The sequence below is a fragment of the Lipotes vexillifer genome, unplaced genomic scaffold (assembly GCF_000442215.2).
Source record: "Lipotes vexillifer unplaced genomic scaffold, Lipotes_vexillifer_v1.1 scaffold504, whole genome shotgun sequence".
Lineage (NCBI taxonomy): Eukaryota > Metazoa > Chordata > Mammalia > Artiodactyla > Lipotidae > Lipotes > Lipotes vexillifer.
Window position 1 is genome coordinate 61,732 of NW_006785225.1, and position 19,457 is coordinate 81,188.

Here is a 19,457-nt window from a genome sequence, read left to right on the forward strand (position 1 = left end):
TCTGGGAAGTTAGTTAGGGCAGCCTCGGTATGGAGTGACCCCATTAGCTGCACAGTGCCACTATCATAGGGCGAGACTATCCTCCAGCCAGACTCAAGCAGGAAGAGAACAGCTGATCCCACTCAGAGAAGGGCCCTTGGGCCCAGCAAGAATTAGAAGTGACTTGCCCAAGGTCAAAGAGTGATGGGCTCTGGGAGGCCACTGGTATTGGTATCCTTATCTGCAAGTGTGGGTGCAGGGAGGGGCTGCTCTGGGACTGAGACAGGGGCCTTACCTGCCCAACCCCTGATTCAGGTCATCAGGGCTGGGGGTACTGACTGGCACAGGGGCCTGACCCTGAGTAGATGGGAGAAACAAGGCCTTGGCCCAGAGGGGAATCCCTCCCTCCTCACAGAGCTTTGAAAAGGGGAGGAAAAGCAGCATGTTTACAGCTGAGGAAGCAGAGGCGGTGCTGGGCAGGGACCTTTGGTCAGAACGCCCCTCCCAGTAAGTGGGCGGCGGGGGGGGGCGGGGGGAGGCCCCATAAGATGTGGTAGCTGTTTGTTTGCTTCTCACTGCCAGAAGGAAATTAAAGAGAATCTGCCACTTCCTTCCGGCCCAAACGGGATGGTGGGGGCGGAAGTGGGGTGGGCAGTGGCATAGGCGGGCAATCACAAGGGCCCCAAATTGCTGCCATCAGCAGTCTCCAGTGTCCTCTGCTCAGAGCAGGCACCTCACAGGTCTGAGCTCTAGCTGGGGTCAGACCCAGCACCCCCCCTCACCTGAGCTGGTCCCTTACTAGTACACCAGATACCCTAATCGTTCCCCCAGACTCCATATCACCTCTCATCAGGAAAGCCAACTGATGGCCAGTACCTCAGGTTTACCATCAGGAGAATGGGCTTCTTGGACTTTCCTGGCTCAACTCAAGTCCAGTGAGCATTAAAGGTGATAACCAACCCACCACCTCCATCTAGACCCGTAAGGATGGGTAGGAGAAATGTTTTAGAAAGCCCCAGCTCTGCACAGAGGGTGGAAGCAGAATAATTATGCCAGGACATCTGTCCATGTGTAAAGGTGCCAGGCTGAAGCAACCAGCCGTGGGTAAGGGTGAAGGGTGTCTTTATTGCACTGTACCAATGTCAGGTTGGGGAGGCGCCACCTGAAAAGCTCCTGTTTTCAAAGAAAATACTGAGGTCACTGGGAACTTGGCTCTGCTACTCAGACCCACCAAAGGAGATGGGCACTCTGGGGATCCCTTGGCCTGTGCTCCAGGCTACTGGCCCAGGCCAGAACCTCTTAATTCCTGTCAGCAGTGGCAGCAAATTGTCCAGTGGCATCTGGCTGATGCTCTGCACCCATAGCCATCCTAGGGCCAGGCCCAGGGAGGGGCTGACCAGGGTAGGGACGGTAGTCACCAGCCTTCCAGGGGGCTCTCTTTACCACTTGCCAAGGCTAAAAAGGGCTTCTTGCACAGCTCCCCAGGCATGACTGGCTCCTGAGCTCTGGGGTGCCCAGTGTCTTGGTCAGGGGCCTCCCACTTGCGCTTGTGCAAGGAGGGGCCCTCCTCACCCAGCCGACCCTCAGGGAGGCCCTGGCTCCGCAGACAGACGATGGCTGCAGCCTGCTCCGCCAGTTTCTTGGACTTGTCCCTAGGCAGACGAGGCATGGGGCAATAAGGCAGGGAGACAGGCAGACTGGTTATAGGACTAGAGTCTGGGAGGCCTGACTCTACACGCCCTTGGCAGAGATTCTGACAAAACTAGGGAAGGGGTCATCACCCAGGGATGCCACTGCCCAGGTACACCATCCCCCTAACCCTCCCAGGCCAATGCGAGGATCAGGCCCTGTTGACAAGCCTCATGCCCACTGATAAGGAAACTCACCACAAGGTAGACTGATACTTTTGTTCAGCAACAGTGACAACAGAACAGAAGAGGCGGTCCAGGGGCCGTTGAACCTGGTACAGAGAGAGCAAAGGAAACAGGGATGGCTGCATGAGAGCAAGAGGGCCAAGCCCTGGAGGGAAGTACTTCCCCCCTAAATCAAATGAAGGCTACCTGTATCACATGCTCCTCCCCCGCAGAAGTGCCTAGTGCATCTTCCAGGGAAGAAACGTAGATACACAAACAGTCAGTGACATCCCAGTGTGTCAGGAGTTCTGTCATGGACCTAAGCAAAGGTCCGTCAGAGCCCTTAGCTGCATGTGACTATGGAGCTTCCTCCTGCTGACATCTGGATGGGCCAGGTCCCCCAAAATGAAAAGGAGTTCACCAGATGGCAAAGCGGTGAGAGGGGACAAGGACTGGGGCAAAGAAGGTACACCTGGCAGAGCGACCAGGTGATGTGGCAGACAGAGAGCTGAGTGGATGTGACCTGAAGCAGAAAGACACATGGGGGTCTCGTGCTCTGGGCTGAGGTAGTAGGGCTTGATCCCAAAGGCGCTGAGGAGCTGATGAGGACGTGAGCAAGGGGGACAGAAGCAAATTCGTTTTGGAAAAGTCACTCTGGCAGAAGGGAACACAAGGCCCAGAAGATACAAGCTTGGAGGTCAGAAGGCCAGTCCAAAAGAGACTAGGCAACCTAAACAGGCCATGGGGACCAAAGAAAGTGAAGCAAGACTGTCTCAAAGTTTTCCCTGAGGGGCCCCAGATATGGGGCCCAATTCTGTGCCCCATTGGCTGAGGCCTGGTCAAAAACAAGTCAGTCTAACTTTTAGGTTTGAGCGTCCTTCCTAAGCCAATTGGCCCTCTCTAGAGAAGTCTCTCCTGCCTAAGCAATGCCACTGGAAGGGACTGGCTGAAGCAGCCTCTTACTTAGGCCTCTAGTTCAGCTTTATGAAAGTGGCCAGAACTAGACAACAGGTCCACTGTCAAAGGGAAGGAGCTAGAAGGCAAAGAAGGCAAAGCCAGGCTCCAGCCAAGCAGTCTGGAGTGCAGGTACAAGCTGTGGGTGGACTGGGGGTGGCGGCACTAGCCGTGGGAGTGCTGTGGGCTGGATGCAGAGCAGGCCACAGGCAGGAACTCACCGTTTCATACACAGGCTGTGCCAACTTCTCCCTCCGGCACCACTCCAGCAGGCACATCTTGGGGGTGATCTGGGGTGAGTATGCTCTCCTAGGGTAGGAGGGAAAGGTGTCAGGGCCCACCTACCATGAGAACTCCATTCCTCAGCAGGGCCCCTACTCAGTTCTTGGTAGGAGCCGCAGGAACTGAGACAGCAAACTGCTGCCTTAGGACTCCTGCACCTATTCCCTTGAGCTCCCATTTCTGTCCCACCAGTGGCTTGGGGCCTCAATTCTACCTAAAGGGAAGATGGGCTTCAGTTGCTTGGGGAATTGGAATGGGAAGTGAACTCCAGCACTCTGAGCTCCAGCCTGGAAAACAGACTTCAACAGCCAAGAAGGAAGGTACAATTTGCCTCTCAAGACAATATCAGGAGGGAGTGGGTGGGAGTGGGGACACAGGTGGCCATACAGTGGTCTCAGGATCTAGCTCAGGGCCCACCCTGATTATGTCCACCAAGTGTCAGGGTGATCCGCTGCTGCCTTGGGCACAGTAGACTCCAGTTTCAGAGTCAGGCGGTGACAGGGTGGGAAGCGCCATGCTCTAGCTTCCCACCAGGAGCTCTCCCTGGATATGACTGCCCAACAGCTGTGCCTACATCCCTCCTCCCAAGACTCTGCCAGACAAGACTGACTCCAGATCTGGGCCTGGGGACCCCAGAAAGGTTCAGATTCCAGATCGCAGAGACAAGGATGAGGGCCCCATTCAAAGCTGAGTCACAGTCTGAGGCAATAATTGGCCAGAGGCTATTTCTGCCTAGAGAGGGCACCACAGGGCTAGGGAGGGGCAGTGAGGGTAGGCTGCTTAGCCAGATGAGGGTTCAGGTCCTGCTGCTATTCTGGAGCTCCCTGCAGGCAGCTAATTCCTGAGGGCCAAGGAGAAAACACAGACTTTGAGGAACAGAGGGGACAAGTCTCCCCAGCCTGAGTTGTGGGAAGGGGTGGGTCAGGAAAAAGGTATAGTTTAGTCACCCTTGGGAAAGCATGCACAACCCTGACAGCACTGCCTGGGCTTTCAGCGACTGTCTTCTCCAAAGTGCCTTCTTTGGGTTGCTGAAAACTGAGAACAAGCATCCAAACCAAGGAGATCTGTGGTCCCTAAGCTTGGCATTAACCATGGACGGCAGCCAGCTTGCTGGCCCAGTCAGACCTGAGGACACTGGCCCTGGCCCAAGCTGAGGCCAAGCTGGAGACCTACCGGTCAAACTTGACAGCCATCTTAGTGATACCAGAAGTATCTTCAGCTGGCTCCTCCACCTCCTCTGGGCTCCTGGCCAAGAGCTTGGCCCGCCGGGCATCCAGCTCTCGTGTGGTCTCCTCATAGAAGGCACCAAGGCCAAAGGCCTCACTATGAAGGGACAAGCAGAGTAGGGGAAGCCCCTTAGTGGAGCCAGCATTCAGGAAACTACTGCAGAAGCCCAGGGCCCCACCACTGAGAAATGCCCCCCACATATACCCAAACACCACCAGGGCCTAGCCATCAGAAGGTGCTTTCTACACACCCCTGTGATCAGCCTGAACTGACAGATGGAGAATGAATGCAGGTCCCTGAGTGTGAGCACTGGAGGGCAGGCTGGGCTGGGTGGAGTAGATTCCAAAGGCCACCTGCAGCCTCTCTTCTGAGGAGGAACACACAGGCAGGTGTCCCTAGCCAGCAGTGAGTGAGTTGAGCTATACTGACCAAGCGCTGGGGGTATGCACAGCCTTGTCCTCATGCAGGCCCATGGTAGGAAGACACGGAGGCCTGACCACTGACTGGTTCCCCACTTCCCGCCCTGACCACGCACAGGCCAAGCCTAAACTGAGGTACCACCCAGAGCTACAAAGTGATACTCTTGAGAGTTATCCTCTTGAGTTCACAAGATACTTGGGTCGAGCTGGTTAAGCTACATGGGCTAGGGACAGAATGAATACCACAAGCCCAGGGTGAGGAGGAAGGTTCTGGCAAGGCTCTTCCCTCTAGGAAGCATCTTAAGGGCTGGAGGACGTTCATGAAGATGGCTGCCTGAGGGCAAGCCTAGTCCAGAAAGGCTTCTCTGGAGGAAGGAGAGTATAGACAGCTAATGTGCGGGGGAGACAGCATTCAGGCAGGAGACCCTGTACAAGCACAGGCAGACAGGGAGCTGTGGGAACAGGCACTAGACCAGGTTGTGAGGGGCCCCAAATGTCAACCACCTGAGCTGTAGCTCTACCAGATCTAGAGGATCAAGGGGTGGCCTCTCAGACTGCAAAGTGATGGGGTGTGGGTGCCGGCTCAGGCCAGAGGCTCCATTCTACAACCCCAACTCTCCTAACCATTGGATCTTGGTGGCCTGGCATGTGACAGATCTGTTACCAGGAAAGCCCCTTCCTCCCCAGGGATTCCCAAGCCCAGCCCTCACCTTCCTCCATCCTACTAGTGCCCTAGTTCCCGAAATTCTGCTGCTGAGATCAGTCCAGGAATGGAAAGTTCTGAAGATTTGAAAGTACCCCCTTCTGTGAGGCAAAGCTGTACCACCTCCCCACTCCAGCACATCCACCTCCAGAAGCTGTGTCCTGGGTCCCCTGGTAGAGTCAGCTTAGGGCTCAGGGTCAAGTCTGGGTAATGTCTGCAAGGACAGATGAACAGCCCATTGCCCCTCTCACCAAATTTCCTGGGAAGACTGGGCGGCATGGAGCAACCTCCCCTGGGGCGACTCCAGCTGTTCTCGTAGCATCTGGCACAAGCAGTACTTGGTGTTGGTGTAGTGGTTGTCATACTGCACAGCCTGAGAGAAGAACTGCCATGAGCCCCCCTGCTGCCCAGGCAGTCTCTGAGGCCTGAGCTCTGCTCTGATGGCAGGAAAAGGGGCTCCAAGGGGGCATCAGAGGGGCCTGCAGCCGAGGCAGTGTGACCCCATAAAAGAGCCCTCTCCATCTTGGCCATCTACTCCTCTAGTTAGTGGCACAATGCTTGACGGTCACAGCTGAGACCCACAGTCAGGAGCACACTCCACTGGACAGCCTGACTAAGGTCCACGTGCGCCCGGAGCTCCTCCTGCATCGGCTACCACAGAGGACCTGTTGCCGAGCATCTTCCAAGGCAGGGAGTGGGGAACAGCCAAGTTCTGGTCTGGCAGGACCAGCCCCGGGACAGGGGTGAGATTCTTCTACTCCTTATAACCATGGTGAGTGCCTGCCCCTCCCACATCTTAAACAGCCTGTCTCCAATTTCTCCCAACATGGGAAAAGCCCAGCACCATTGACCAAGCATGTTTGCACATGTTACTTGTCACTTCATTGAGCTAAACACGTAGTTACCACTACTCAGACTGGGAAATGCAGGCTCAGGGAGTCCAGACAACTGCCCAGGGATACTCAGTAGAAGTCAGCCTGGCTGCGGCAGGCAGGAGAGCAGTGGGTAAAGGGTGCCCCAGCCCCCCAGAACCCTCTCCCCGTCTCGCCCCCTATCAAATCTTCTAATACCTCCAGCAAGGCCTATGTCTTCAGTGCCTTGGAGGTGCGACCACATGCTCAGGACAAAGCAGGGGTACGTGGGTAAGCCATGGCCAGCAGCAAGGCATTGATTCAGCTTGTTTGGGACAGAAGGCACCCGGCTGGACCAGAAGCAGCCCTGCCTATGCTTGAAAGCCACTCCCTTTCCCTGGCCCAACACACCCTCTTGAGGAGTTGCCAAGGGACAGGCTGAGAAGGAAGGATAACATCACCTTTCAGCCAGGGAGCAAGCTTGGCACTACTGAACGTGCCTTCCCTGCCACAGACCTCCCAACTGGCCGACCTAGACTGAGCTAAGCCCCCCTTGCCTCTGGTTGACACAGGCCATTGGAGAGCCAACCTGCCCAACAGGACACCCAGAACCAAGAGGATGAAGGCTGCAGCATCAAGCAGGAGAGGCTCTAGAACAGAGGCTGCCCAGCTCTGGGCACAGGCCTCAGGGCCTCCTACCACCCCCCCAGCTTGCACAGCCCTGGGGACACCCACATGTCATGGCAGCCACAACTGCCCATGGCAGCCTGAGGATCTGAGAAGCTCCTGACCCCCCAGGTGGGTAGGAGCTCCAGGACTGAAGTGGAGGGTGGAAGTCTGCTCAGGGTGAGGGCTGCACTCTTTGCTCAGGCCCAACTCACTGAGGAATTTGAGGACCACTCACTATCTTTGCCGACAGACATGCACAGCTGGTCAGAGTCTCACAGGGTGCCAAGGCAGTGCCAAGGAAATAGTGCAGGTGTCAAAAAACTCCTTTACAGGGAAATGCCCGGGCACTACCATCAAACCCCGGGTGAGAAGAAAAAGCTATTACCTGAGGAGAGGGTCAAAGTTAGGCTATTTCCGAAGTCAGAGGCTAAAACATTCTGGGAATTAGCAAGAGAAGACTTTTAGAAGTGACTATGACTGACGACCAGTTGACACATCTTTACGGAGAGAATCTGTCCTCACAACAGCTACAATGGCTCCTCCTGGCTGTGGCTCCTCTGGTGCCAACCCACTGGCATGAGTGACACAGACACCACTGTCATTGTGCACATGTGTGTATGTGTAGGGGGGCAGGGGGTGACATAGAAAGATATCATGTGTTTGGGGCCCCAGCAGCATCCTGGATCCAGAAGCCCTTGCTATGATCCTCACACCTTGAAAGCTTTAGAAGGGGGCGATGGTAGGGCCATGCCTCCCCAGCACCCTGCTCTTCACATTGCAGCCAGGGAAACCCAATGCTATGCTACACTAAAAAGAAAAGAAGAGGGACTTCCCTGGTGGCGCAGTGGTTAAGAATCTGCCTGCCAACGCACGGGACACAGGTTCGAGCCCTGGTCCGGGAAGATCCCACATGCCACGGAGCAACTAAGCCCGTGAGCCACAACTACTGGGCCTGAGATCTAGAGCCTGCAAGCCACAACTACTGAGTCAGTGAGCCACAACTACTGAAGCCCGCGCACCTAGAGCCCATGCTCCGCAACAAGAGAAGCCACCGCAATGAGAAGCCCGCGCACCACAACGAAGAGTAGCCCCCGCTCGCCGCAACTAGAGAAAGCCCACGCACAGCAATGAAGACCCAACGCAGCCAAAAATAAATAAATAATAAATTTTTTAAAAAAGAAAAGAAAAGGAGAGCTGCTGGGGGGTGGGGGCTCACCCAAAGCACTTTCTGCAGGAATGTGGCAGACAGTGAGAAATGTTTGTTTTGAAAAAGTGCATAGACATACGTATCTGATGTACTTCTGCATGACCTCCTCCAAGGGTCGTGGACCCTCCTTGAGGAAGATGGATGGGTTCCACATGGCCGCTCGGGCCACCATCACTGAAGAGGCTGCCGTGGCTTGTCGAAAGTCCTCTATATCCAAATATCCTTGGATGTGGTCGTGAGATCCTCCACTGAAAGGCAACAGTGGGGTGAGGGGTATCCCCATCCTTGTACAAGCAATTTCAGAAAAAGGCAACTCCTAAATCTGCCACTTATTCAGTGTGTGGCTTTGGCCAAGTCCTTCAGCTACGAGAGCTTCGGGACACTGGAGATTATAACACACACCCCACCGTGGGGTCAGGAGCACCAAGTGAGATAACAAAATAAAGCAGTCCAAACCGTGCCTGGCACTTAAGAGGTACTCCAGAGCGTTTACCTTCCTTCCCCCTCATCCCGAACAGTGGCTAAAGCCGGCCCACATCCGAAGGGCGGGGTCTGTACGTGGATACAGGGATCACAGGAAAACCCCCAGGCTGGGACACCTATATGCCCACTGACGGCTGGGTCAAAACCCTAGAGAGGGAACAGACGCAGTGGTGGTCATGAGAGGAAGGAAGGAGGCCCGGTTTGGTTGCAATTTCCCTTTCAGCCACCCTGCAGCCCCTCAGAAACTGCTCTTTGTCTGTTCCATTAAGAGCCAGGCAGCAGCCTCAGTCCAGAGACAGCACTGTGTGTGAGAATGGGGGTGGGGGAGAATGGGGGTGGGGGAACCCCCCTCAGGTGGCAACAGCAGCAACAGGGTCCAGGGTCTTGAGGAGCCCTACCCTCTCTCCAAGCCACCCCTAACACCCCTTGGTCTGGGGACCACCCCACCCTTAGCTCCCCCGTCCCTCCCTCCAGTCAGGCATGCCTTTTGTCAGGGCTTTAGGGCTTCAGAACTTCTCTGTTCCCAACCTGCCATCAGGCAGGTACAGGGTTGAGCTGGACTCCCGACTGGCCCACAAAGGCCAGCTCCCCAGTGGCAACAGGACACTGCTGTCTTACTGCTAAGCCTTTGGGCTGGTCATCGGTACCTCACACCTGCCAGTCTAGGTTCTGGTCCTGTCACTGTCCATAATGCTCATCTGGGCTTTGGTCTGTGACCTGCCTCATGCTCCTGAGCCATGGCTCTCTGTGCTCTGGCTTGAGACGCCTCACCATACACCCTACACACCTAACTCTGGGTGTGATGTCACCTTCCCCTGGGCCTGTTTCAGCAGCCACTCTCTTGCTCTCCCTAAACACTCCCACCTCAACCCGTGTATCGGAATGTCCTGGGCCCCTGTATACTGCATACCTACATCGGCCATTCACCAGGGGCCAAGGGACACAATGGGCCCTTCTCAGCCTCACTGCCAAGTTCATTTTTCTCATACCCTTTTTTTCTTTTCTCTTACAGTCATTTTTTGATGCTATCGCATTCCATTTTCTATTTGTCAGTTCAAATCCCTTCTGAGTGAAGTGAGGCATAAAAAAATAAATGAGGAAGAAGGGAGGCTTACTTGGCTATGACAGGAATGGAGAGGGTTTCGGCAACGGCTTTGATGGCTTCACAGCTGACAGGGTGCTGAGGTCGCTCCTCCCGCTTCCTTGGAGATAAATAGATGGGGCTGGGGCCTGAGTGCCAAAGGTCACGTCACACTTAGCACCGGGTTATGTCAGCCAAATCCTACTGTCCTCCTTGCTGAACCTCAGGAAGGCCACGTGGCCAGCAGGGACAGGGCTCTGGGCTACAGGGGACGGCTCTCCCTGACCTCTGTTGTGCCGGGCAGCGGCAGCACAGGTCCATGCTGAGAAGGCAAGTCCAGCTCTCAAAGGTCTGCAGGTGAGGCATGGCTGCAGGAAGCCGATGTGGGTGGTCACACCGCCACTCCCCAGCTTCCCCTCGCCTCTGCCAGAGATGAGGGACGGTGCCTTAAGAATGCTACCCCTACTGTCCCGGTCTTGCCCTCCCAGAGGGACTGGGAACAGCTGCCGCCACTCAGACTGGCCACTCCCACACAGCTGCGTGTGCTGAGGCCAAGTTGGGCAGCTGATCCTGGGGAAAGGCACCTGGCACAGGGTAGGCCCAGCAACCAGAGCAGGCCACAGACCATGGCTGTCACAAAGAGCCGCAGGGGAGGCAAGACCACAACCCAGGGCCCCTGCATCCAAGGTCACCTGCAAGAAGTTCTTGTGTATGAGTGAGTGAGTCTTAGGGATGCTAAGGTAAGCCCTAACTTGAGCTGTGCACAGGGACAAGCCAGAGAGGTGGTCAACCAGAAAGCCCTTGCCCAGGTCCTGTCTGCGTGTGTCCCTCTGCTATACTCTTCAACAAAAGTGTCAGGGGCCACAGGGCCTTAGAAAGCCCTATCAACCCAGCCTCCACCTCCACCTCCCTGCACCCCCAGCAGCCCAATTCTAGCCCATCTTTAACAACTTTGATGGCCAGAAAGTCCCTCTTTAAACTCACCCAAATCTGTCTTTCTAGTGTTTCCAACTACTGGGAAAAAGGAATAGCTTTATTTATTCAGAAAACACTCTATACCAGGCACCATGCCAAGGCTGTATATTCACAATCTCATAAAAGCCTTGTGACAACCCTATCAAGCAGAAATTATCTTAATTTCCAAATGAGGACTGTGGTGCTCAGAGAGGTTAAATGACTTGTCCAAGGATACACAGCCAACAAGCAGAAGACCTGGGATTTGAACCCAGACCTGGGATTTGAAACCAGGCGGTCTGAGCCCAGAGCCTGCTGCCTCCAGGAGGGGCCTGTGTGTACGCGTGTGTGGCCTTTCACCATTCCCTGCTGGCTTCAACACGCACAGCTCTGCTTTTCTGTTTTTATGTGTTGGAGTTCTGGGTTCCCTTCTCTGAAAATGCTGTAATAGATACAACCAGCAAAAAATGCACTGTTCCTACAAGACCCCTGAACTCAAAAGGAACACCACTCAAAACAGAGGTCACCCTGGCCAAAGTTTGCTGACCTGGGATTCTGTACAAAAGTACATCGTGGACACGGGGAGCAAGTTCGACTGAGAAACCAAGGGTAGCCTTCAGCAATACCTCAGCTCTCAGTAGACAGCAGATTCAAGGACTGTTTAAAGTGGTCACTGTGACAGCTGGCAGTCCAACAAGGGCAGACAAAAGAGGCAGTGCCTTTAAAAGAACAGCAATCTGCCTGGGGTCATTCAAGGGAGGAGCTATTGCTGAATGTAGTTAAAGAAAATAAGATTCAGAGTCAGAGTTCTAATTCCACCACTTCCTGGCTACGTGATATAATTTTGAGCCAATCACTCATTCTCTACCATTTACACGTCTTGAGGGTAGGGGTGTTTCTCCTTCCTGTTGGTCTCTCTGTATCTCTAAAGCTCGGTGTAGTGCCTACCACCAGTAGATGCTCAATGAATGAAACAAAGAAAAATGCAACCCCCATAAAGAGTTTGACTGCCCTCTGAACTTAGGGGATATCAATGAGCTAAGCAGAGCTAGGCTGTGTATGTAGAAGAGAAGCTGGTAGTCACCTGGGGTCTGGTGAAGAATCATTAAGATGGCTAGGGTCCTCCTTGCAAGTCAGTCACTAGTAAGGCAACCACTCACCTCCCATGAACCGCGATGGCTGCAATGCCGGTCCTCTCTATCCGCTTAACAAGGCTCAGGGTATCTTCCAGCTGAGGGACAGGACCACACAGGGTGTTTACTGAAGCCACAGAGGGAGCAGCTGCCAGCTCCTAAAGTGGGCTCAGCTCTACCCCCTCCACCAAACATAACTCAGCCCCACAAGAATCATTCACACCCCCAAATCAGCAGCCCCAGAGAAAATGGACCTTCAGATATAAGATCTTTACCGATGGCAGGATGCGAATCTTGCAGGTCACAGGTCTCTGTATCCCTTTAACAAGAGTGCTGAGGATCTGCAGCGGGGAGAATACAAGAGCATCTGCCTCTTCTGAACAAACACCACAACTGCTTGTACTAATGAATTCTGCTCCAGACCTGTGCGGCCCAGTGGCATGGACATGTTTATGTCCATGTACGTGTCCATGTGAATGCGTCTGTTGCACGCATATACATGGAAGCTCCATGAGAGAAGGAGTTCACCTTTTTCTCTGCTAGAGCCCTAGCACCAGCAGCCCCTTGCCTGGTACATAGCAGTATACATATATTTGGTAAATGAATGAATGAGTGAGTGAATGAATGCATGAATGGATCTGCATGCATGCTTGTACAGAACACAGTGATCCTTTGCCAGGGCAAACATCAGAATCACCTGGAGAGCCTAAGAAATACAGAATCTTAGATTCCACCTCATCTTTCCTGAATGAGTCTCTAGGGACAGGGCTTAGGAATATGTGATTTCAAAAGACTCTGCCCAACACATTCCCTCCACAAAATGATTCTGAGGCCTAACCCTGGTTGAGAACACATGGCTCACAGCTCCATTCCTGATTGAAGGCATGTTTCCTGAGTGCTGTTCCAGGATCTGCTAAGTGAGTGAGCAGGAAAGTTTGAGCAGGTCCTGGGCCCCTGTCCTCAGGTACCCCCTCTCTTTAGGGGAGTCAGATATACAGGAATGAAACTGGCAAAGGAAAAGACAACATAGTCAACATATTTAAAAGTGTTTATTTTGCACAGTAATTGCAAAGGACTCCAAATAAAGATCAAGAAAGTCACACAGGAAAGTGTCAGGGAAGTAGCAAGTCCAGACAAAGAGTCAGACATCGAGAAAGGTGTAGATGACACTGCATGTCTGTGACCTTGCTATCTTTATCTTCTTCCCTCATCAAAAATTTTGGGCGAGGCAAGCTAGGGGGAAGGTGATGCCAAGAGCCCTCTTCCAAGAAACTGGATCCCTGTCCAGCAGAGCAGAGGGGACATCCAGGCAGCAGCTGCCAGTCTGGTTCTAGACAGGTGGGGGCAGCAGAGAGCTGGGTCACAAGAACCAGTAAAGGAGGCCTTTCTCTCAGGGACAGGCTAAGGCAGGCCCCTCCAGGAGACATTAGACCAAGAGCCTGGACTGATAGGACAGATCATGGGCAAGACAGGGCCTGCTGGCCCAGGCACAACTGCCAGAGACTGACAGGAAGGAACAGTCCCCAGGTGCTGCCCCAGGAGGCTGACTGGGCCTGAGGTCCTAGTGTGATTCTGGCAGGGCTTAAAGGGGCACCTACCCTTTAAGGGAGGAAGAGGGACTGCCAGATCCATCAAGATACACAATAAAATTTCTCACTCCAGTCCTGTCCTTCAAGCTGACAATAAAATCTCCAGAGGGTTCCTTTGCAAGTGCTGACTCAGAATCCTCTGATGTCTGGTGATTTAAGCAACATCAGCTGGTTTGACCCAGTTCTCTGTTTCGCAGAACTTCCTCTTGGTGTATTTTATCCAAGCAACTCTAAGCACCTTCTTCAGTTCATTTTATGTTCATTTCACGTGCATGTTCAGGACCAGGAAGGAAATTAGTAACGAAAAGTCCTAGCCCTTTGCAAGAGTCACACTGAGAGGAAAGGGCAAATAGAGTCTGTCTTTTGGTCAGCCTCTAGCAGAACCTCTCCTGGACCCAACTCTCCCAGATCCAAGCCACACCACATGTCTCTGTGGCGTGAAAAGTCTGTGGGGGAAAAGGACCTGAGACGGGCCCGTATCTGGGCACATCTACCCACGGGCAGGCACATCTCCCCAGATCCACTGGCTGACTCAGGAAAAGCAGACTTTGGCTCCCCTGGTTGTTGGGGAGGGAGGCAGGGAGGAGGACAGGAAAGCACAGGCCTGGGAATCAGTGAGAACTGAGCTCAAGTCCTGGCTCTGCTGATTGTTAGCCATGGCCCAAGTGCAGTGCACACAAGAGGATGCCCTGAGCAGCCGGGGGCCCAGGGAATGTGGGGCAGGGGTCAGAGAGAAGCTATTACTGATATAGAGTCTTAAACTGAGGTTCTTAATCCAGGGAAGGTACACCAGAGCCACCTGGGAAGCTTTTTCAAAAGACTGATACCCTCTCCCTGCCTCTGTCTACCCCAAGAATATGCAGAATTCTCAATAGATAGCATCCTTTTTAAAAAATTATTATTGTGGTTAAAACATATATAACATACAATTGTCTGTCTTAACCATTTCTAAGTGTATAATTTAGTGGCATTAGCTCAAGATGTCATATAACCATCACCACTATGTATTTCCAAAAACTTTCATCACCCCCAAACAAGCAGTCCTATTTTGAAAAAACCTCTAAGGTGGTCCTGAGATGCTCCCACAGATGGAACCATGGACCTAAAACACCAAGCCTGGAAGGACCTACAAAGCTCTCAACCAGCTCACCCAGTTTGCCAACACAATTTGAGCCTGAATCTAATCCATCCCACTCTTCCTGAGTCTCATGTGGCTTTACTGTAGAAGCCTGCAACCTCTCTTTTCACGAGGCAAACCCTGTCCACTAGCCCGACCTGGCTCAACTGACAAGCCTGCATCCTCTCTTTCACGAGGCAAACGCTGTCCACTAGCCCGACCTGGCTCAACCGACCACCCTGCCAACCAGAGAATTAACGAAATGAACTGAGCTTCTGAGGGGGAGTGTTAACTCTGCTGCCTCATGTGTGAAATGTGCCCAAAGGGCAGTGGCGATGACAGAGCCAACAGCATGGGTAGGAGAAGCCAGGACGCCAGAGGCAACAGAAATGCCTGTATGTATGTGCTGTGAAGCAAACCACCCGCTACTGAGGCCCCTTCCCTAAGTGTGGAATCCACAGTAGTCCACATCCACTCCAGCCTGCATAGAGGTATCTGACTGAAGGTCATTATCTGTGCCTGTCCACACACGGGAAAAATGAGGAGGCACCTAGCCCATAAACACACAAATTTTCCTAGATCCCAGACACAGTAGGGCTGGAAGAATAACAGGGTTGAGCTGCTGACACAGCAGTGGCAGCTCTTAATGGTGGTGCCTTATCCCAAGTTGCTCTAGCCTATGGGAGGCACTAGGAGGCTTAAAGCCCAGAGGTGGAAGTGGGGATGGAAAATGAAAAGGAAATCAAAGGAGCTAAGGGGAGCAGCAAGGAGAAAGCTGGTGAACTGCGCGAGGAAAGTAAAAGGTGCATGTGGTATGGCAGAAAATGTCACTCCCACATGTACTGGCAGCTCACAACACCGGTGGCAAACATCAACCTGACCCTAAGGCCTCATAAACCTGGCCACCAGAATCACTAAAGGAAGGAGATCAGAGGAGACTAACTTCAGCTTACCTTGTATGGCCCTGGCCTGGCCTGCTCTCATACTGATGGTGGACTCTATCAGTGTGCGGGGCACCCACTGATGCTCTCATCAAGCCCCCGGGGAGAGGCCAATCCCCTACATCCTGACACACACAGCCACTGAGCCTGCCCACCACCCACAGGTAGCCTGGCATATGCTCTCATGATCTTCTCAGAAGGGAGAGAGGCAATACAGAAGCAGCTCTAAATGAGTCCTCAGGACCCCTGGCTCTCTACTGACATGTCCCTAGCCCTGGGCTTTTAAGGAACTCCAAGGCTACTGCAGGCTGGCTCAGGGGTTTCTGAACCTGGCTATATGTCAAAATCACTGGAAAGCCTTTGAAAACATTTCCAGACCCCAGGTGGAGTGACTGATTCTCTAAATCTGGGGGAAGAGTAGGGGAGGTGTTCCAGGCAACTCTAGCTCACAGGCATGTTTAAGGACCTCTGCTTTCACTCATGCAGGACTTACCTTCTCAATCTTGTCAGGATCTGATAGCAGGGCAGCTCCCATTCCTCCCTAAGGAAAAGCACACAGAGGGGCTCTTACAGCTGGAGGAGGGTGGCTCCTCCCTGTGGTATGGCAACCTGGGAGTACCCCAGCACTTGCCTCCAAGGAACCAAGGTCCACTGGCAATCGCCTGTGTCCACAACATCAGGGATCAGTTTGATGAATTCTAAGAGCCAGCACTCTGATCCCCTTAGCAAGACCCACAGATCTATCTAGAAGTGGGTTCTAAAAAATCATTTTTCAGGACTGCCCATTTCCTACCCAGGGTCTCAGTGCCTTAATAAACTAAACCCCACCATCTGCCAAGCCCTTAAAAAAACAATGGGTCATTCTTCCTTTGAAATGAGATCAAGTGCAACTTCTTCCTATCCTACCGCCACTTGCTTGGATACAACCTCCGCCAGCAAAGCCACTCAGAGGCACACAACCTCCAAACCTTGTCCAGGCCCTGATCCCCTGCCAGCAACAATGGCCGGCCCAGTCCTGAGCACCCAGACCAATGTCAAACTCTAACAAAAGCCCTAGCTAATGGAATCAACAACCCCTGGAGTCACTTAAATCTCAGCATTAACACCAGGGGCTGTCTCTTAACAGTGTGATTACTGGTGATTTTACTGTTCTTTTTTGTACTTTTCTATATTATCCAAGTCCGGGGCAATGGTATGAATTACTTTAATAAGTGGAGGAGGGGAGAATGTTAAAAATCTGAACCCATTAAGAGTGAGGTGAAGGGGAGAAAAACAAATCCAATAAATATATGCTGTCAACTATATAGACTACGTACTAATGAATGCTCAAGGAATATGCTCAGAAGGTTTAAATTCAGTTATTACAGTTTAATTTCATGTTTAAGAACTACACGTTAGAACCAGAGAGAACCAGCGCAGACTGAGCCTGCATTTCAGAGGAGAACTAAAAGAACAGAGCTACTAGCCCCGGGCTACCTCCAGATACAAACCTTACAGGCCTTCAGGAAGCCCTGGCCACTCACCCTGACTCCGTGTGTTCTTCACCTAACACATGATTCAGCCCTTCCTTGTTGAATCACAGGATCTAAAATCCAGTCTCACTGCCCCTTCGACAACAATGGCTTTTCCAATTGGTATTTCCTTCCTTCCTCCCTTTCTATTTAACTTCTTAACTTGCTTTTTAGAATAGGCAACATGTTAAAAATCTTAAAGGTTCAAAAGGATAAAGAGTAAGAACTCTCCCTCCTTAGAAGGAGGGAAAACTATTCAATTAATTTTTTTAATATGACTTCAGTTTTTGAACCATGAGAAGAGAGCAGATATTCAGCTGGCATGTACTGGTACAGCACACTGGGAGGTATCTGTTCTGACAGGCTGCCAGTTTTTCCTCCCTCTACCCCCACCACTCACCCTGCCTCCCACTCCCAGTCCAATCATTTGCCAGCCAAATGCTATCAAATTCTGCTCCAATTTGGCTTCTCTTGTCTCCATCCCTGGTCTCTCCTGTGGACCTAAAACATTCATCTCCGACATCTGTATCCTGACCTCTGGCCTCTTTCCACTTGAATACACTAGACACATGGCTTCCAGATTAGTATTTCTATTTATAGAATATATTTGGAAAGACACACAAGAAACTAGTAACATTGGTTTCCCCTGGGGGAAGAAACTAAGTTTCTGATCACAAGCCTTCTCTGTTCGAAAAAGATCAGAGGCATTTAAAATCAAAGTTCAGCAAATCTGGTCCCAACCAAGATTTTCAATCCTGTGTTCCTCTGCTTCTTCTTCACTACCCACTTCCCAACCCTCTGGTCAAATGAAGGTTCCCTGCCTCTACTTCACATTGGCCTCTGGGTCCCTGCTTGTGCCACTCCCTCTGCCTGCAGAGTCCCAAACCTCCTCATCAAGGACTACATTTCCCCACAGGATCCTGAGTTTAAGGGCTGCCCTTCTGCTGCTGTCTCTGAGCTCATAGCAGTCCTGTGTGGTCTCTTCTGATATGACAGTGGGGACACATGTATTGCATCCTCTATTTTTATTCATGAAAAAACAAAGCCCTGTTCACATTATTCTTTCTTTTAACATTTACATCATTTGTTTTATTACTTGGGCACGAGTGCTCTGTGTGTGTGCGTGTGTGTGTGTATTTATTTATGTATATATGTATGTTTGTGTGCACATTTAAAATTTTTCCTGAACCATTTGAGGGTAATTACATATATCATAGCCCTTGACCACTTAAATATTTCAGCGTGCATTTTCTAAGAATATGGATATTCTTACATAACCACAGAAGTTATCAACTTCATATATTTTCACTGATACAGTATTTTTAGCTAACCTACCATGGTCTATATTCCAATTTTGCCAGTTGATCTAATAATATCCTTTTGAGCATTTTGCCCATTAGTACAGGATCTAGTCCAGACTCAGGTACTGTACTTAGTCGTCACCTCTTGTCAGTCTCCTTTAATCTGCACCCTATATTTGTGAAGAGTATAATGAAATCAGTTTACCTTGGTGGAATACTCTTTAGGACAGCCCATGTTGACGTCGATACCAGCCACATCATTTTCCCTGGAAAAACATGAAGGCGGAAAGATAATAAATATTCAACTTGAGGGTAGGACATAAAGTCAAAGGTGTGCGTCTGTGCTCATGAAATTCTTAATGTTCCCTGGCCCTCTAAAACACACCAACCCTCAGAGACAGAAGCTGAAAAATCCTGTCTCTAAAATGTACAACTGCCTCTCCTCCTGGGCAGAGCTCCAGAGGAAGAACATAACGTGCTCACACATGTAGGAAGGGCTAGTTGTAGAGGATTTTGCTAGTTCTGAGTTGTATCAGATAACTCGAATATCGAACGACAGCCACACTGCACTCCGTCCCAGAGTTCCAGTTCTAACTGGGTAGTGAAAGCCATAATGCACAAAAGTGACATAAGCACAAAAGCCCTTTCCCAGAGCACTGGTTCTGGAGAAAGTGGAGGACTGTCTTTGCGTGCTAGGCTGCACAGCTGGCTTCCTCCAAACAAGTCTCAGATGTAGAAAGGACCCTTTCCTCATCATCTGCTACATACACAGTTACCAGTCTGTGACCAGCAGCAACTACTGCCCGAGTTCCTTCTCACCCTTGTAATTAATAACAATAGCTAACAACTTACTAAACACTCACTACGTGCCACATACTGCAAAGACATTTACATGCATCATTTCATTTACCTTTCCCTATAACGCCAGAGGGAGGTGGTACTATTGGTATCATTTTATACATGAGGAAACTAAGTTCTCAGTGAGGTTAAGTATCTTACCTAAGGTCACACAGTCAGCAGGTAGCAAAGCCAGAATTCCAACCCAGGTCTAAGTCTAAAGCCCCTCTCCTTAACCACATTACTCTCCTGCCTTCATTAATTTAGGAAATAGTAAGTCTTACCTACACTTCATGAGATTTAAAACCTCAGAGTTCACAGTCATGAGAATCTCTGCAAAGGAAATCTCACAAATAAACACTAAAA

At 51.5% G+C, this 19,457-nt stretch overlaps 1 protein-coding gene across 3 annotated transcripts in view; it reads right to left on the bottom strand.

Annotated features, from left to right (window-relative positions):
- Positions 1-1,043: 1,043 nt before the first annotated feature.
- DUS2 (dihydrouridine synthase 2) overlaps positions 1,044-19,457 on the bottom strand; it is a 43,524-nt gene continuing 25,110 nt past the window's right edge. For 2 of the 3 annotated variants that reach the window (XM_007457249.1, XM_007457250.1), the window contains 11 exons: positions 18,460-18,520; positions 15,936-15,983; positions 12,071-12,136; positions 11,823-11,893; positions 9,743-9,829; positions 8,224-8,392; positions 5,669-5,790; positions 4,242-4,391; positions 3,008-3,095; positions 1,866-1,939; positions 1,044-1,631 (listed from right to left, as the gene is read on the bottom strand). In XM_007457249.1, coding sequence (XP_007457311.1) covers positions 1,394-1,631; positions 1,866-1,939; positions 3,008-3,095; positions 4,242-4,391; positions 5,669-5,790; positions 8,224-8,392; positions 9,743-9,829; positions 11,823-11,893; positions 12,071-12,136; positions 15,936-15,983; positions 18,460-18,520 — 1,174 coding nt within the window. In that variant the 3' untranslated portion in view covers positions 1,044-1,393. The remainder of the gene's footprint in view (positions 1,632-1,865; positions 1,940-3,007; positions 3,096-4,241; positions 4,392-5,668; positions 5,791-8,223; positions 8,393-9,742; positions 9,830-11,822; positions 11,894-12,070; positions 12,137-15,935; positions 15,984-18,459; positions 18,521-19,457) is intronic. The other variant, XM_007457251.1, reaches the window with a different exon arrangement.